Source organism: Polyodon spathula, unplaced genomic scaffold, assembly GCF_017654505.1.
Source record: "Polyodon spathula isolate WHYD16114869_AA unplaced genomic scaffold, ASM1765450v1 scaffolds_766, whole genome shotgun sequence".
NCBI classification, from domain to species: domain Eukaryota; kingdom Metazoa; phylum Chordata; class Actinopteri; order Acipenseriformes; family Polyodontidae; genus Polyodon; species Polyodon spathula.
The window spans coordinates 216,675-235,708 of record NW_024472254.1 but is presented as its reverse complement, the minus strand read 5'-3'; the positions used below and the strand labels follow the sequence as shown (position 1 = coordinate 235,708).

The following is a 19,034-nucleotide window of genomic DNA, read 5'->3' as shown; positions in this document are numbered from 1 at the left end:
AGAACAGATCTTTCACTGAGCCTAGAATTAAACACTCCATTACAAGCAGGGCCGTCTTCCAGTTTGCTTTCTTCAAAAAGGCTTGTGCAATAACATGTGACTATTCAAACAGAGAGAGACGTGGAGCAGGGGAGAGTGGGAGAGAGTGCTTGACTGCCTAAGAGGAAAACAGCAAGATGTGATTATAGCGTTATTGTAAAGGACACCCAAATGATAAAAGCTTCTCAGGATTGGTTGAAGCAGCTCAACATTGAACAAGTGAATTATTAATAGATCTAGCAGGCTGGAACAACGCCATGCTGTGAGAATCAAGTGGTTCTGAAACAGGGCAGCAGAACCACTGTTGGAACGTTAGAAATGATTCTTAAATCATCTATGAAAACACACCGTTAAAACCGGTGGAATGTTGCGTCTCCAATCCTTATCACATTACCTGCGCTACAAGGTACAGCCCTGCTGAAGCAGAGGCCCTATCTAAATCAATGACTGATTTCATTAGGAACAGATTGGTGTGTGTTAGCTTTTTATTTTTTTTATTTAATGGGTCAGAATTGCCTGTTGAGCTGCTTCACTGATTCTGCACTGGACAAATTCCCAGCCCCGACACCAACAGGACATCACCTTTAAAACAGCATGGAAGTGGCATGTGTGTGGTTCTGAAGACCAGGCTTTTGGACGTGGATATTTTGCAAGATATCTATAGATACCAATATAAGTGAATTACAGGTAAACAGCGTCCTCTGCACGTGTGAAGTTGCAAGCACAATGCTACCGCACAGGAACCACACACACACACACGTCATTTTTGTGCTCCTTGCTGATCAGGAAAACGAGGCCCTGCCCCATTGCCAGTATTGATTAGAGGAAAGTGAAAGCGTGAGGGTCATGAGGTGCTGTTTACAGCTTCATACATTTTTAGGGGGTCGTTCCTTTGCTTTGTCTTCCTTCTGCAAAGCGTTTAAGACCAAGGTAAACAATGGCAAACCTGACGTCTACAAAGCAAAAGAATAGCAAAGGGTTAGAAACCATTTCTTACATGATGCAAACAAACCCCTTTACTGATCTGCCTCCACAGCTCTCATCTTGTGCATTGTAAAGCTATTCGTTGAAGCAACTTGCTCTACAAGTTCAGCTATTGATCGGGTTGCTGTAGCTGTATAAAACATGATCTTTCCAAAGCGTCCCAGTTAAATGAAGGTTCTGAAAGGCAGGAGGAGGATCGGGAGCACAGCTGTGCTTTTCTTTTTCCGTACCTTGCTCCTGGAGTCCACGCTGAGCAAGCAGACTCCGCAGGCCAGCTCCTTGGCGTTCTTGATCCCATGGCGCAGTATACAAGAGGAGAAGTCCAGGGAGCTCTCGTCAGGCTGAAAACATCAAGAGACGGCAAAACTGTGAATCGAAGGAGCTGTGCTAACCCAGCCCACTGAACATCGCAGCCTCAAACTGCTTTGACAATGCAGGCTGTTTAGTCATTTTGCATCTAACTGCATTGTTGCTGCTGTCAAAAAAGAAACAAGATGTTTTCTTTGCGTTTGTCACTGACAGGCAGAGTTAAGAATTACGGATTTGTCTTACTGGAAAAAATAGATAGCAATGAGCAAACCTGCTCAGTTTCCTACAGTTTCACACACAGAGGGAGGCAAGGGGTTTGATCACAGGGGACTCACCGACAGGTTTGCGAGGGACATGAACCCAATCAGGTTGTGCCACACGCGGTTGATGTCCTTCAGGAGCTGCTGTAGTTTGTCGCTGCACACTGCCGTCGCTTTGATCCCCAGCTCAACGCGCCTCACTACTCTGTACACCTCCACCACGCCTGCGCACAGGAAAAACCATCAGCCTCCAACCCACACGTTGCGCCTTAGACGGCCGGTTTCACAAATCAGGATGAGCACTAGTCCTGGGCTTCGCTACAGCAACACTAAACCGGCTAGTTTCACAGACCCGGATTGGCTCTAAATCTTAGATTATTTTACCTAAAATTAACACTGATTAGCTCCAAGATTAGTTCTAATTGAAGTTTGTAAAACCCGATATCAGTGTGATTTAGTGTTCAAGTTATTTTAGGAACAGAGAAAAACTTCGGACCAACACTGCATCAATACCCAATTTATGCCGAGACTAAAAACAAAAGCGAAACTGGGTTTAGATCATCCCATATGCTGTACATTAAAATGCTGTAAAAGCAAGATCCCTTACCCAAGAGGTACTCCATTCCTTGGGCGGACTGGATGACTTCAGTACAAACAGAAGAGCTGCTGATCCCATTCAGAGTGTCATTGGCTTTATTAATGACCTACAGGAAGATACACGCCCATTCACTTGTGACCATTGCAACTGAGTGGACTGAGTTCTTCCTGATTCATGGAAAATCATGCTGTTTTAAAATGCAGGTACTTTAAAAAAATAAAATGCAGCATCTACTTGAAATTTGCCAAGCTGCAACCAAAAAGATTTCAAGCTCAGTACAGCACAGCATGGCTTCAAGCCCAAGCTGAGTAATGGAGACTGTATTCGGAGTGTGCTTGTATAAGGGCCTCCGAATACAGTGTAGCACTGCGCTGTCCGCTGCTTCATGGTCAACACGCTTTCATTACAAAGAAAAAAGAAAACTGAACTAAAAAAATAATAATAATCTACATGCAACCTTGTTTGCCTTACCAAGATTGTTAGATCAGTAATAATCATTTTTAAATATCACTGCAGGATGCACAGTCACTGACCTGCAGAGCACTTTCCAAACACCTCTGCCACTCATACGCATAGCGTTCGCTCTCCTGCAAGAAAAGAATTATATTAGAATAATGTCCGCCCTGTTTTGGGGGGTGGGGGATAGCCAGAGAGGAAAGGTCAGGGTGGGGCTGTACGCTCATGCAATCCTCAACAGTTTCAGTCATTAGATGGCACTGTTTGAAGCAGTTCTTGAAAGTGTTCAAGGGAAGCTGGCTGCTCACCTCCACCTCCCCAGTCAGGTCCTTGTATTTGTCTCTGATGACTGGCAGGGCTGGGTTCTCGCTCAGCGTGCTGGACTTGTCTCTGAAGGGCTGCTCCAGGGCTGGGGATGGAGTGGAGTGGCTGATCTCTTTGTCCCCCAGGCTTAGACTCCTTTTGTGAGACCCTGAGATCAAAGATGCATCAAGACTGAAGAACTTGCATCTGTATTTATACATCAGCATCCACCCACACAGCTTTCAAAGCACTTTGCAGACAGCAGTAAAGCCAGGCGACGGAGCGTCGTTTACACCTGCACGTCTCAATGGCCGTGTTCTTTTGTTAATTTGTAAATGTGTGAACCCTGCCAGCACATTTCATTTCACAATGTCAGTGAAAGGGGAGTGTTCTAAAACCACTTCATCACCTGAAAAAGCCTTGGTTTCTGTCAAAGTGATTTGTGTTTCTTTTTCATTATTATTTAAATTTACCCCTTAATCAGTATTCCAAATAAATCAATATGATTATTTATTCATTGATTAAATGGAAAGCTGCGTCACTGTGCAAGCTTTATTAAGAAATCAAATATTCTTCCAGAAGAGCCCAGACGCAAGATTCTGAATTGTCAGCTGACCCCTAAGATCAGGCTAAAGGAATGAGCATGCATTAGTTACGCAATACAACAGCCCCACTCACCTTGCACTGAAAGGTCAAAAGTGGCCAGCTCACTCCTGATCATCTCCTCGCTGGACTTCACTTTGGTCTGGGAGCTTGCCATGAGGAAGTCAAACTTGCCAAACTTGGGCTTGTCCGCTTGGGAGGCCACGGAGTCGTCCGGCTGGGTGGTGTCCAAGCCCGGATCTTCAGAGACGGGGGCCGTGTTGGACTTCTCAGAGACCGTGCTGGCGAAATCCCCAAAATCATCCTCTTCCTCCTCCTCACTCTGGCCCTTTGTCCCGAAATCCGCGAAGGCGTCAAACTGCCCCCCCGCAGCGCTGCCGCTCGACGCCTCCTCACTCGTGAAGGCGCTCACCTTGCCGCTGGTTGTCACGGCGACATTCTCCGCGCTGCCGAAGGAAGTCTCTTTCTTTCGGACAGAGGAGGCGGATGCAGGGCTGCCCTCGGAGATAAAGAAGCTTGGCTGCGGTTTCTTGCTCCGATTGGTCGCCGGCTCCTCCCGTTCTGACCAATCGAAGCTGGCAAGGCTGCTCACCGCAGAGTCGCCGGCACTGAAGGTACCGAAGGGGTCAAACTTGAAGTCGTCCACCTCTGCAAAAGCAATAAAGGCGAGACCCTGCTAATGAGATGATTACAGGACCCCCGTCATGAGGATGAACTGCACAAGCAAGGGAGCCTCTACGCTCAGCATTGACCTACTGTATAGGGTTGCAGTGTCTATGTTATACATGTTGCAGTGTGGTAGATATACAGCACAAAAACAAAGTTAAAAAAAAAAAAAAGCTGGTTTTATTTCACACTATATCTATATGGACCCAAAATCAGAGAGTCCCCCCATCTTTCAAAAAAAATAAATAAATAAAGTGTATGAAACACTGGATGAAGTTTCTAGGAAATACTCCCCTAAAAGTTTGTAATTATTCAATAGCGTAGCGTAAATGAACACATGTCTGCTTTGTCTATTCTGCAATTCTTTACATTTCTCTTAACCTCTTTTATATTGATTTATTGTGTTTGAAAAGAAAAAAAAAAAGACGAGAAATCTGATTTTCATGAGGCCCTTCGAACAGCAGAAGGGTAAAGACTGTGTTTTCAGCAGAATTTTAATCGTTTTCAGGGCAAAGGTCTCCTGCTAGCAATAAATAAATAAATAAAAACACCCCAGCACCCCCTACTCTGCCAGCAAGCTTTGTAAAAAAGCAGGTATGCACAGCATGAATCCAGTATCTAATGCCACACGCTGGGGTGGCAGCGCAGCGGAAATAAAATCTATGCTGTATGGAATACGATCAGGGGTTTAGCACAGTCTCGTTTATCTCCAAGCGGACGGTCACAAAAAACACAAACATAATCACAACAACTGGCACACTCTTAAAGACCCACATGGAATTTACAGAGGCTTTCTTCAAAGTGAGCAGAGAGAAGCTGGCATGTGGGGCGCCCCCTGGGTCATGCCACTCTCTTTGAAATCTGCTAAAAAACAGGACAAGTCCTCCAGCCGGGGGGGGGGGGGGGGGACAGCTGCAGATTCATTTAGCCTTCCCTGCTGGAGTGTGACTAGCACAGATTCTGGGGCTGCCTGCAGAGCTTCAGTCAGATTTGCATTACAATACACTTTAAATACTCTGACATTTCACAGGGAGAAAACTGCTGCCTTGTGAATACTAAATCAGTTTGGCAAAAAAAAAAAAATTCAAGCTTTTTAAAAAGAGGGTATTATTATCCGAATCTAGTTAGAGTTTGGGAGCTCAGACGACATGTCAGTTACTGAAAGCCACATCGTCGACCAGAAAATATAAAAGCGAAGGGAGGCTGGTAGCAATGCTACTGAGATTGACTGCAGCAAGATTGTTAACATGACTCAAACCATTTCAGCAATAATAATAATTCTGAAAACAGCAACGACAGGGATGCATTTCCAAATGAGCCGGGAATGGAGTGTGAAGCCCATCGCTTGTATGAAGGGTTTGTAAGAGGAGCCTCTACTCCTCCTCGAGTGGGGGGGTCAAGGGGGGGGCTGCTGTTGTAAATGACAGTGAATCCGCGTGCAGCGCAGAGACGGCAGACTGATGCCTGCGTGGGCGTGAAAGCTTGCTCCCACTCAGTCAATACAAGCCCTGGCCCTTTCAACTCCCACCCGCCACATTTCAAACCTGTCTCCTCTCTCCAGGTTAGGGCAGCCCCACTAACAATACACAGTCTCACTGTCTAGCCAATACCCTGCCAAGTCTTAAATCAAAAGAAGAGTTTAACCCTGCATTGAAAAACATAACTGTGTAAACATCAAATAAATCAGTTCCTAATCACTCCCACCCCACCCCACCCCCCAGTTATTCTGTGCAAAAATATGTTAAATGTATAAAATTAGATTTACATATAAAAATATATATTATATACTATCAATACTTCATGCAGTCTGGACTACTCAATTGATTGCACAGTACAGAATGCAAAGCAACAAAGGGTTAAATGTGATCTAATACTTAACATGTGATTTTAAAGGGCCCCTAAATGCATACTGTATGTCTTGGTTTAGCATGTCTCCAGCAGTAGGTGGAATTGCAGCTATCAATTTAAAAGGGGAGTGGAGGATCACTGTATATTGTGATAAACTGTTTCAAACTAAAATCTGCCCACTGCGGAGGAAAACTGAGAACCACAGTGGTTATGTCATGTATACACGCACACGCATACAAACAAACCAACACACACACGCACAGGCCATTTGTGAAATTGACAAGAGGGTCATACAAAATAAGGACACTGCACCTGCTATTTTTAGTGTTACTTGTAAAGTAAAGGCAGAATCAAGGAGAAATCAACACACCGTTACGCGTTTCAGCTATGCAAAGATATAGATTTATTAGGAGAACAAGAGCCCAGAGAAAGAGAGAGAGAGACAAAATACTGTATTGTTACAAGAGAGATTATCTAAAACAAACATGTTTGTTTTAAAAAGTATACAAGGGCATGCAAAAAAAAAATCTGCAAAAAAGAGAAAACCCAGGAGCAGAAACCAGAAGGCACAGATCACACAGAATTATAACCATTAGGAGAGACTGCTGTAATATTAGAAACACAAGCAGAAACAGCTGGGTAGAAGAGATTTCAAATGATACACACATTGGGATTGCAGATTGGTTAAGCCCAGGTATTGTATGAGTTAACCCTTTGCAGCACTTGAAGAGCGCCTTTGAAGCCCTTCTGTAAAGAACATTAAACAGGGCATGCAGTACTGGCACAGGGCAGCTTCTAAAACCAACCTCCAGCAAGCCTTTAAAACGGCTAGAACTGGTCAAAAGGACCAATTAACACGCCGTGGGGAGCGAGCAAAAGATTCTTTACTTACTGCAAGTCTATATTAATAAAGACTCAAGATATTCAATGCTTGTTACATTTTTCATCATCAGCAAATTGCTGCGTCCAAGTGAACACAGGCTTCAAATCTGGCACAAAATACTCTCCCACCAGCATGACTAGGAGTGCAGAGAGAGCGGTCGTGCTACTGAAAGACATTCAGAGCTGGGATACATGATAGACTGTATGGCTATTCCTGTGCTCCAAGGGTTAAACACACAAAGCAGACAGAAAGAAAACATTCTAAAGCAGTTCTAGAACTGGAACACAGGTTCGGTTACAGCAGCGAAGAAAAAGCGTTAAGGCAGAATTTAAAGAGACAGTACCTTTTTCTTTTTAAATAACGAACAGCTTTTGTCAATTTCACAAATGTCCACGTGCTGTAATGAAACTAAAAGGGATTCCTTTTTTACTATATTAGTACACAAGAACAAAAGTGCCACCAGCGTGAAGGGGGTCGCATGAAATTAAATAATTCAGAATTAAAATCGCAGTTACAATGTAAGTGAACCAAGGCACACCTGTGTAATTGTACCATAATTCATCAATTACAGTTCAATTCCACATTTATCCGTCACTCTTGCATTTTCACTTTCACGGACTCAGTTTGTTTGAATTTAAGTCCCAGATTATATTTGTGTATTGGCAGTTGTGATTACACTGTGTAACACTGTTTTTGTTCCTGGGTAGTAAGTGTTATTTCCTAATTGCTTATGCCTCAAAAGTATAGAAAATGGCTATTATTCCCCACAAACTTTGCTTTTGTGACCAGGACAGTGATATTTCAAAATATCACTATATTCAATGGGAAAATGGGCAAATGTGTGTCTTTTCGTTCACATAAAGTCAGAAAAAAACAACATATGAATCCAAATTAACATGTATTTATACTAAAGTAATACAAAAATGACTACAAAAGATTTAGAAGTGAGTAGTTTTTCCCATTGGTCAGTTTTTTGTTAAAGTATATGAAAGACTGCAGGGTGTAATATGTTAACGAAACGTTATTCAGCAGGTTTCATTCGACTCTGTGAAACAAAATTAGATCATTCTAGGGTGATGCAAAACTTTTGGCCCTAGCGGTTGTGTCTGGAGATTAACAACAATATTATCTAAATTTTCTGACCCCCCCCCCCCCCCCCCAGACAAAAACAGTTTGGAAAAAAACTAACTACAGTCAATTCTCATTAAAACACAGTCGGATTACCTTTCATTTCCCGAGGGTACAGATTTTCTACAAGCTGTCAGTTATTGTAAATTACTTCTTGCAAGAACTCAATTGACATGAATTTCTGGTTAGTTCAAATTGTTTTTTGTTTTGGAGCCCTCCCAGAGAAAAGAAATTTGACTAGAACTAAACGAATGCAAAGGACACTGGGATACGTATGAACTTGCATGCAGATCAGCGCCTCTGTTCTGTATTATAGTGCTGTTTGGGGGCTTCAGGTCCTACGAGCTGCCACAGTGCTCAGGCAAAAACGTGCGCTATCCTTGCAGACAAAAGCAGACGTGTGAAACGGTGGACAACGCACCGCTGTGCAGGATAAAGAAAGATGTTGCTGCAGATTTCAAAACACTCCAACGAACTCTTTGGAAACCATTCTGAAAAACAGGAACGCAATACAGGCCTACGAACAGCAAACTGTGGACCCAAGTGGGCAGCGTTTCTGATTTGCTCAATACCCTGACGCTGCCTTGCTTTTGTGGTTTAAGAAACGCCCAGGATCAGAATGGGACATGCAGATTAAGTTCATTTGCAATGAATCCTTTAAAACAGTGTTTTCAATTAAATGCACAGTACTGTTAAATGCATAACACTTTTCATTGCTCTGTAACTGAAATTTGATTGCAGGGTTACAGTAACTTCTATAAAAAAAAATAAATAAAAAAAAAACTGACACCATGCATTTGGCTCAAGAATTACCAATAAGACATTTTTTTAGTTGGTCCCTTGAAATTTAACGAGAAATGGTGACATCTGGTGGCCTCTCGTTGTCACAGTTTATCTGTTGAAAGAATTTCTTTTGCTGCAGCACTTAAAATAAGTACAGTGACATGTTAACATGGGTCAGAATAGCCTGGCGTCAGCGATAGGCATATAACCAGAAACACACATATAATCAAAATCTTAAATAATAAATACATTCAAATACAGATAATTCTCTCATCTGAGTCTTTAAAAAGGTTGCTATTGGGAAGTGGATTTGTTTAATTGAATAATGAAAGCAATAAATACTGAATACTTCCCTTGGTAAAATAAAAACCATACATTTTAAAACCGTTCTGAAGTCATCTCAGATACGACTGCAAAGGGTGTGCCATGGGGGAGGGGGGTGTAGTGTGCAACACTGATAATAAACAGAACGTTTTGTAACAAAATAACGACTAACACCGCAAAAACAAACCCGTCACTTCCGTTTGTTTTTATTTTCTACCAGAGCAATCGAACCAGTTCCTCACCTGCTGCGGGGGGCTGGTGCCCGCTGACCACTGGCAGGTCGAGTGAGCTGTCCGACAGGACGTGCTGGAGGTCCCCTCCAAGGTCAGACAGCTTCATGTCCAGCTGGACGGAGAGGGCGTCTTCCGAGTCCTCCTTCCCCGCACTGCTGCCCCCGATGGACGGGAGGTCCAGAGACTTGACCGAGGCAGAGTCCTCCTTGGCCTGCTTAAAGGCGGCCACCTTGTCCACCAGGCTCTTCTCGGATGCCCCCAGGGCCGAGGAGAACCTGGAAGACGACTGGAAGTCTGCAAAGTCGTCCGTGTCTCCTTTGACCACTGAAGAAGCAGAAGCAAGGCCTGCAGAGGCGCTCTCCTTGGCGTCCTCGAAGCCCAAGGGCATCGTGGAGCCTTCCAAGGAGAGCCTTTTGAAAATGTCGTACTTGTCCGAGGATTTCTGCTGCTGCACGGGGATCTCTCCCACATTGGAGTTACTCTTGCTTGGTTTCTCCTCCACCAGCACGCTGGATGAAGAAGCGCTCCCAAAGGCCATGAAGTCTGCGAAGTCGTCCTGGACGTGGCTCGGAACCGTGACCCCCAAAGAGGAAGAACCGAAGAGGGCGAAGTCGCCAAAATCATCCGCCCCACTGAGAGCTTTCCTGCCTGCCCCCGAGGAAGGGGCTGCCAAAGGGGGGAGGCTGGAGACAAGAGTGGAGGGGGGTGGGAACGACAGAGGTTTAGTCTCGGCAGTGGCGCTGGCAGCAGGGCCCCCCAGAGAGGAAAAGAGGTCCAAGTCTGCCATGTTGAGGGGGTTTTTGGGCGCAGGAAGAGTTGCCGTGGAGTTGTGCGATTGTGATTGTTGTTGTAGAGGCTGCGTTTGGAGGAAAGGAGGAGGGAAGGTTGGCTGGTAGATTTTGGCTTGCTCTGGGGGGTCTAGTGGGGATATGCTGTCGGCTGTTTTGAAGTCTGTGAAGCCATCATCGCCTCCAGCGGACTTGAAGTCTGCAAATCCCTCCCCTGCAAACACACAAAGAAAACACGCAGGCATTAATGCAACAAATCAAAAAGGGGCTCAAAGACAAGACTGAAATGTACAGTGTAAATGCAACATCCCTAAATCCTCAGCTAACCACCAGCCCTCTTGCCGTTAGGGAGATTAAGAGAGGTCTCCTGTGCGCAACCTCCTGATCTGCAGCAAAGTAAATCAAACATTTGACCTTCACAAGCAACTCCTTATAATGCCACCACACACAGGAGTAGCAAACACATGCAGCAGTACAAATCAAACAGTAACAGGGATGGAAATACGACTTGCATTGCATAGCAGTCTGATCCATTCCTGTTTTTTTTTTTTTTTTTTTTTTTAAGAGTTTAATAAGAGACACACCTGAGCTTGCTACCTATACACTGTCAAGCTTGCATTAAAACACAGACCGAGTCTTAATACAGGAGTCTTATTTCCATCCCTGAATAATCCGATCTCAAATACCCATTGTCTGCATCAAAACCACAGGAACAGGTCTTCAGTTTACTGGAACTTTACAGACACTGCTTACTCTGCTGGGCTGAGACAATCGCATCATAAATCGCTATACACGTGCGTACGCTAATCAGAAATGTCATTTTGTTTTGCAGGTTACTACTGTAGCCTCTTCAACTGCAAACCACTCTCATAACCACACCTGCAAAGAATGGCCCAACTCCTTTTGGTGGACAGGACAGTTAAGCACGCACACGCACACACACACACACACACACACACACACACACACACACACACACACACACAGTGAAACCAGGCCTTGGAAAGGGAATACTGCATTAACAACTAACAGGTCACTACAGAACCCCACAGCAACTGGAACTTACTGGTGTCCTGAAAGCTTCCCCATTTGGAAACTGTTCTGATGAAAGGGGTTAAGAAAAGCCAACGTCAGCACGAGAGACTGCACAGAAAATGCTTCTGTATTTATTATATTCCAATTAAGGCAGAAGATGCAATATACCTTTAAGGCCTTTATTAAATTTCATCATCATTCTAAATTCATTAATCAGTCATTGTCTTTCGTGTTCTAAGTTGGAATCCCCGTACATTGCAGTGTTCTGAGAAGCATGACTTTACACGCATACGATATTGTGGAAGATACAGTTCCTTGGCTTACCTATAGGTTTGACATCGGGGGGCTGTTCCAGCACTCTGAAAACACTGTATTTATCACCATAATCTGTGTAAGAAGAGAGGAACAGGAATCAGAGAGACTGCACTGACAGAAAACAGAGTCATGCATGCAATTTATAAAGACTGGCCGTCATACTCATTAATAACTACTCTTACCTGGAACAGGTACAGCTGTTTCCTCAGGTCTCTCCACAGACAGCTGCTTGAACACAGCATACTTATCACAAGAGGCCGACGTGGACGCTCCAGATATCGGAGTCAGCAATGCTAGGGTGCTGCAAGGGAGGGATTATAACATGCTTATTGAATTATATATTGGTTCAAACACGCACTTGCTGATCAGGGTTATGGATAGGTCGTGCATTAGTGCAAGACAGTGTTTTGTTAAGGGCTGTGTAACACAGTGGGTCAATGCACTACTTTCTTCAGCTTTCAAATCCAGCTTAGGCCGCAAGCGCTTTCCTTTCTCTGTGGATAAACAGGGAAAAAACAATCCAGCTTCTTTCATTCAAATCCCAAGTTTTTCTTTAAGATGAAGAAGATTAGGCCAGAATGAATTTTAATATTTCCTCTCTAGGATTTCTAATCGAGTCACAGCATAACTTCTTCAGCTGATTCGATTTTCTACTTTTCTTAAAATAATTGTTTCTTTAGCTCCAGGCCTCAGGGTGATGGGCTTTCTTTATGGGTTAAATGAATAACAAACAGTAGGCTTATCTTTGTCAGTTTAAAAGGCTCATTGGCTCTGATAACAGACTTGCCCTGGTAATTATAGGGAAGAGGAGGACGGGGAATGAATTAAAGCAACAGCTCTCTCCCCCAAGCTTCTCATTACTGAGACAATGGAAACTTGAGATATGAATGTTAAAAGCACTTGAAAATGTAGCCATGTACAGTTTTTAAATGCCAACACTGCTCAGGATGCACTGCCCCTAATAAATGTAAACGCAAGGCATTGGTTTAAGCAGAAGCGAGCTGCGTTTGGACCCCTGGCACCGTACCTGTTCTGCGACCGAGTGCTTGCCGCTATGGGAAAGGCTCCGCTCGACTCCTCTTGGAAATCGGTGAAGGAGTCGTGGGCAGAGCCAGCCTTGGGAGCCTCCTGAAAGTCCTGGAAATCATCGTCCTCAGGTTTGGATGCCTGGGGCGACAAACGCACAGTTAGGATACTGCTAGAACAGTCTTGGAACAAGAACTTCCACTTAAAAGAAGCTGTGTGGGGCATATGAGAATTAAAACTAAAGTTTTATAGAAACTAATCTGTAAAGTGCATGACAGAACGAAGAGGAGATCACACACAACATCAGGTCATGAATGAAGGGCAAAATAAAATAAATAAGGAAACCCACCGAACTTCATTAGGAATCAGCATGTCATGAATGAAGGGGCAAAATAAAATATAATAGGAATGAGACAGCCCCCACCTCACAACAGTAAATCTACACTATATGGGAGTTAAAGCAAAGTCCTCGACGCTATAAACAAACGTGTGTGTGTGCAGGGATGGAAATCAGACTTCCACTGCACAGCAGTTTGATCCATTCCTGGTTTTACGATAAGACACACCTGAGTTTGTTACCTCTTCACTGTGGCTGACCAAGCTCCTAGTAAAACCCGGAATGTGTGAAACTGCTATGCAACAGGAGTCTGATTTCCATCCGTATAGTGTGTTTAAGTGGGGAGATGAGGCGCAGAAGATCAATAAAGTGCATATACAGGTGCTCAATAGCTGCTTCCATGCTGTGTACCTGGGTGTTGGAGGGGAATGAAGGCATGAAGCTGGGGGAGACCTGCGTGCTCCAGTCCCCTGCCTGCACAGGGAGGTTCACGCCCTTGACAGGCTGCGCAGTGGTGAGAGACATGGGCACGGCCGACTGGGGCATAGGGGGCATGGGCAGCATGGACTGCTGCTGCTGCTGCATGACTCCGGGCATCACCAGCGCCAGCCCGGGCAGGTTGGGCTCAGGTGCAGAGGGGAACTGGGTCAGGATATCAAGGCTCATAGCTGGGAGACCCCTCTGTGGAAGGAAAGAAAACGTCACTGTACAAAAATCAGACGAGTTTAGAAAATACAGGACTTGGCAACAACCTCCTGCCAGACAGCATGGTTCTGGGACTCCTGAAACACCAATGCAGATCCAGATCTCTACAATCAAAGGCAAACTGGAAAACCTTCATGTCAGGCCGATTGGAACGTGGTCATTCTCAGAGAGTCGATTCAGCCTTCCGAAAACCATGCCCTGGTTCATATGACACATGCCAAGACAAAAACCATTGTGTCATTTATGATCAGCTTCAGACTTCAAGGAGACATGCATGAAGGTCTTCTTTTAAAAGGACACCCAGGTCATGCACCACAGTATAAATGGAGTTATAAAAGCAATGCACGATGATTCATCCATTACATAACGACCGGCTTCTCCTCTAGTCTGTGGGTTGGCAAAGCAATCCTTTCATGTCCTGTGCTTCTCTCTTATATAACTTCTCCAGGTTCTTGATTTATTAAAAACCAACACTGTCTGCCAAACTATTTCTTTATCTCCACTGAGAGACTGCAATGTCTGTCTGAATTATTAATTACGGTCTAGTCTCATATTAACAACCTCATCTGAAGGAACGGAAGAGTGAGCGTTATATATACTTAAAAGGGGCAACTTGATAGCTAGCTCTATATATATCAGGCTGGCCCCTTAAATGTTACTCTTAGATTACAAGAAGCTGCACAAATGCTTCCCAGTTATTTAACAATGATGTATTTAACTATGATACAGCCAGTCTCTGCGATGGATTCCCTACCCATCTCTCTGTGCATGGAACCGCAAAGAGAGAAGACAAATGACAAAAAGGCCAGAGACTCGAAGGCCGTCTCAGCAGACCAGCGTTTCAGCTGGGGGCCGGTGGCTGGGAGGCAGGTGAATTTCATACTGTACCTGAGTCACACCAATCATAGCCAGCACAGTGTACAGCTCCTCCTTCGTCAACTTCCCCGGAGTCGTGCGATTGGCGGACGCCCAGATCTGCCCCAGCGCCTCCCTGGGCAGGCCCGAGGACATCAGAATGGGGTAGAGCTTCGCTGTGTCGATTCCCGAAGGAGTCATTGTGATCTCCAGCACCTTCTTAAACAGGTCTGTTTCAACACAAGCAGGTTTTGACACAAGGAGGATTGCTCGGCACGAGAAAGCTTTTTATAATGAGTCTGATTTCCATCCCTGTATATTCAGGTCTATGGACCGATCGTTACAGCATTCAATATCAATTACATATTGCTAGTCTTTTGCTTGCCAGCTTCCAAACATGTTGGCATATTAACATGCCTTTCATCAACTACAACTACAGGTGCAAAAAACCAGGGCTGCTGTACATCTTGTGTCAGCAGGTTAACATACTCATAGATTACCTGGAACGAGACTGTCATTGTACAGCCAGCCAGGCACCATTGGCTGGATAGCCTCCTGTTGAGGGAACACTCCCACGCCTACAAACAACAGAGCACAGAGGTTAACCAGGTGAAGATCAGCGAGGGGAACATTACTGGCAGCCCCGCTTCCCAAATGACAGACCCTGCAGAGAAGAATGACCTCTGCTGGCTGCCAGGTTAAGTGTGGGTTCTGCACCTTGCCATGTCACCCAGGAGACAGTCGCCGCTAGTCAAGCTGTTTGACATCAGCAAGTCTATAGCATAGCTCGGAATCCGGGAAGCATCTGATTAGGTTGTTTGCTTGCATATGCATTACGTATTTGAGTGGCATGTACCTCAAAAAAAATTAAACGCACCACTATAATGTCTTGAAAGCACAGTCCAAGGGGCAGAGCAAGCTGCCTGCGTTTGCATACACTGTGGTGAAAACATGCAGCCGACGGTACAATCCCTCATCTATCACAATGCATGCATGCAATCAAAACGAAGTACTCACTTCAAGGAAGCGCAAATAGAGCAGCAAACTGCCTTTGGTGTAAAATGATTAGTCTGCTGTGTTTTCACCTTTAAAGAGACTCTGGCAGCATGTTTTATCAGGTTCAAGATTATCGGAGGAGCGCTGCTCCTTTTTATAAGCAAGTCCTTCAAACTGATGATTTTTTTTTTCCTTCCAGCCCACAGGAGAATATGGTTTTCATTCTAGCAGTTTTAAGCCTTCAGAGCAGACACAGTGAAGGGGAATGAGCAAGGTCCCTGTTTATTCAGTTCAGGGATTTGTAGCCGTGAGCTACTAAAAAGGTGAAAAACCTGCTTTTGTTATTTTCTCCACCTGTCCAGCACCAGGAGCTACGTACATACAGCGCAATGGTGGCGAAGGTGAACCAGCTCAAATAGAACAAAAACCCTGTTAAAACCATCATGCAGAGATCTTTACATTTTTAGTAAAAAAATAATAACAGAATGCAATAATGAGCAGAAGCAGGATAGGCATCGATCGTGATTTCATTGCAGTTAAAAGAAAGGACTGAAAAGAAGTCAGAGGGGGTGCTTTCATTTTAGCTTGCTTGTTTTGAAGCTGAATTTCTTTCTTAAAACGTTCTCACCACTTTCTTCAGCGGTCAAATGGGTTTCGTTTGCCAGAACCTTTGCTGGTGTGGAGGCAGGCTGTGGTGGAGGTGGGGCTTCCACAGTGAAGGCAGCTCTCAGGTTACTGTCGGCAATGCCCCAGTTTCTCGCCTTAGTGCTGGGCTGAAAATGGGCAGAGACCGGTGCTTTGTGGCCCATCTCAGCCAAAGGCTGGGAGGATTTAAAGTGAACCTGGGCCTGTTTGGATGCGCTTAAATCACATGAGGAAACAAGTTTCTCCTTCAAAGACGGGCCTAAACGGAGGAGAGGAAGCGCAGAGCTGCTGCAGTTACACGGGCAGAGGCAACACTTGCTTTCTTACGCACTTCACAGAACCACTAAAGCACCAAACATTTCTTTGAAGAAGAAAAAAAAACACACACAAGCGGTATGTAATTTGATACATTCTAAATCAACACGTTACCATTCTAGAAGTTCTAGAAGTGTAGAAATGACATGTTTACTACATATTTTCAGCGTCCAGTTAGACACGCCTCTAATCAAACCAGTAAAACTTCACACTGGCTATGAAGCTCGACCCATAGAAACTGAGCTTTATCATCACTGCGGGGAGGAAAAACACTAGGAAATGCATCATTCAGGTTTGGGCTTCTTATTTTATACTGAGTTGTCATAAAAGCACCTGAAGGGCTACATTTGCAGTATTAAGAGTTGCAGTTAACTTTTGCGGTTAACAAAATTAGACTAAGTTATCATAATGCAGTCAAAGAGAAAATATAAATAACCGGTAGATGCCAGTTGAATTCTCCCAAAAAAAAAAAAAAAAAAAACACACACAAGTAGCCGGTCCTCAAATGAGGACAATGGCATTTCATGGGTTAACAATATCTTGCTTTGGGTATTCCATTAGCATAACATAAGCATGTGAATTATTATTATTATTTTAAATCACCACTTATAGAAGCTTAGCAAACCTGGCACAAGGTTTAAAACCACGATGCTGAATCAACATTTCTGCAAAATCTGTACTTTATTCCTATAATCTTGCTTTTGTTTAAAAGGTGAAAAAGAAACAAAAGTGTTACCTTTAAGCGCAGAAGATTGGGAACTTGTAGTAGAAGTAGGGACAGAAGGGGGATGTCCCGCTGAACCAAGAGGTACAGGGGGCAGGGATGCTTGGGGAGGGGGGGCAGGGTGTGAGGGCACTGCTGCCTGCCCCGAGGAGTCGGGCTGGAAAGTTTGGAAAGAGGAGGTGGTGGTGGTGGTGGCAGAGGACATGGGTTCAACCGGCCCCTGCATAAAGTCACTAAAATCATCATCGTCGTCTTCAGGAAAAGCAGGGGTTTGGGAAAGGAGGGAGGAGGAGGAGGAGGAGGCAGTAGAATGAGATGGTGGCATGTCTGTAAAAATGGAAAAATAATGACAATGGCAACAAATGGCACACACGCACACACGCACCACGCACACGTAAAGATGAAAACCTACAAAGCAGAAAGCATCACACTACTGTAAAGTAACTACAGGTACCAAGAAGAAAAAAACTAATTTAAACAGGGATGGAAACAAAACTCCCATTGCATAGCGGTTTGATCCATTCCTGGATTTACCGTGTTTATTAGCCACACCTGCGCTTGTTCCTTACACACTAATCAAGCATGCATTTAAACCTGGAATGGGTGAAACTGTTATGCAACAGAAGTCTCATTCCCATCCCTGTTTAAAATGGTCCCCAAGTAAATCAGCAAACACATGAAGTTTCCATCTACTCTAAAAAGACAATGAACACCAACACAGAAAACCAATCAATCACCAGTCAACCAATGGAAACGAAGTACATACAGATGAGTCTACATACTGAAATAAAGCTACCCATGGCATGACACCGAGTCAGCGGCTAGGACCCCCTTCCTCCACACTATTGAATAGAAACTGGTTTTGCTGTTGATTGGGTGCTAGTGCTCTCGCAGTGTCGTACACCAACTTCTGCTACTTTAACCCCTTTCAGAAGCAACACATTCTTGCTCCAGATCACAACGCTAAAAAGAAAACCCAAAACCATTCATTGAATTAAAAATGATATATTCTGGAAGCCCAAACACTATTTTATGCAGAGATATTCCAGAACCGCAGTGATCTATGCACATTTTGCTTCAGGGGTACCATTTATATTTTTTTTCAAGGTTTTCACAAAATGCTAATGTGGCATTTCCTGTTAAAACAGCATTTGGCAAGATGAGATGAATAAGCACTGCTTCAGAGTATCCACATGGAGCCCTGACTCCCACACAACGTGGCCTTTCCTGCCAGCAGCAGCAGCAGCAGCAGACACAGATAAAATAAACTCATTAAAAGCAGCGGCCGTGCTAATGAGCTGGCTTGACTGAATCCCGCTACCTGGCTTCTTGGGATGGGAGGCGGGAGTCGGGTGCATCTTTGCGTCTCTGCTGAATCCGTCCAGGTTCCCTTTGATGGCCTCCAGCGCGTCGTCTCGGCTCTTCTCCCCCATCTGAACGAGGAAGCACAGCCACGTTTATTTCAGCTTGTTTCAACACAGGCTTATTTATTTATTCCCCGGAACAGTCGACTCTAGCTAACGAAACTGAAATCTTAACCCCTCCGTCACAACACTTTGCTGCACAGTTGTAGGTGAGCAGAAGTGTGGAAAACATTCACCATGGCAGGGGGATGCATATCAGGCTCACAGAACGTTGAAGGAACCAGCCTGAACATGGGGCACAGCAGCTTTGACTGCAGTCCCAGCAGAGTTCTGAACTATGCGATAGCGCTCCGCTCAGAGCACACACTGAAAGCGATTGCTCTCCGGTAGCTGAAAGTTTGTACCTTGGGTTTGACGCTGCTAAGGAGTCGCAGTTTCTGTTTCTGCTCCTCAAACTGCCTCCTCTTCCGGTCCTCCTCCAGCATCCTCTGCTGGTGTTCCAGGCGCTTCCT

At 44.6% G+C, this 19,034-nt stretch overlaps 1 protein-coding gene across 5 annotated transcripts in view; it reads right to left on the bottom strand.

Annotated features, from left to right (window-relative positions):
* The window catches only part of synrg (synergin, gamma), a 34,636-nt gene that overhangs the window by 8,017 nt on the left and 7,585 nt on the right, over positions 1–19,034 (bottom strand). The window contains exons 5-22 of one of the 5 annotated variants that reach the window (XM_041241354.1): positions 18,927–19,032; positions 18,480–18,591; positions 17,171–17,485; positions 16,103–16,378; positions 14,979–15,056; positions 14,512–14,708; positions 13,330–13,599; positions 12,583–12,722; positions 11,738–11,856; positions 11,565–11,627; positions 9,427–10,419; positions 3,628–4,200; positions 2,955–3,118; positions 2,724–2,777; positions 2,200–2,296; positions 1,668–1,816; positions 1,254–1,364; positions 912–992 (exon numbers count right to left, since the gene is read on the bottom strand). In XM_041241354.1, the coding sequence (XP_041097288.1) occupies positions 912–992; positions 1,254–1,364; positions 1,668–1,816; positions 2,200–2,296; positions 2,724–2,777; positions 2,955–3,118; positions 3,628–4,200; positions 9,427–10,419; positions 11,565–11,627; positions 11,738–11,856; positions 12,583–12,722; positions 13,330–13,599; positions 14,512–14,708; positions 14,979–15,056; positions 16,103–16,378; positions 17,171–17,485; positions 18,480–18,591; positions 18,927–19,032 (3,898 nt within the window). The remainder of the gene's footprint in view (positions 1–911; positions 993–1,253; positions 1,365–1,667; positions 1,817–2,199; positions 2,297–2,723; positions 2,778–2,954; positions 3,119–3,627; positions 4,201–9,426; positions 10,420–11,564; positions 11,628–11,737; positions 11,857–12,582; positions 12,723–13,329; positions 13,600–14,511; positions 14,709–14,978; positions 15,057–16,102; positions 16,379–17,170; positions 17,486–18,479; positions 18,592–18,926; positions 19,033–19,034) is intronic. The other 4 variants (XM_041241356.1, XM_041241355.1, XM_041241357.1 and 1 more) reach the window with 4 other exon arrangements.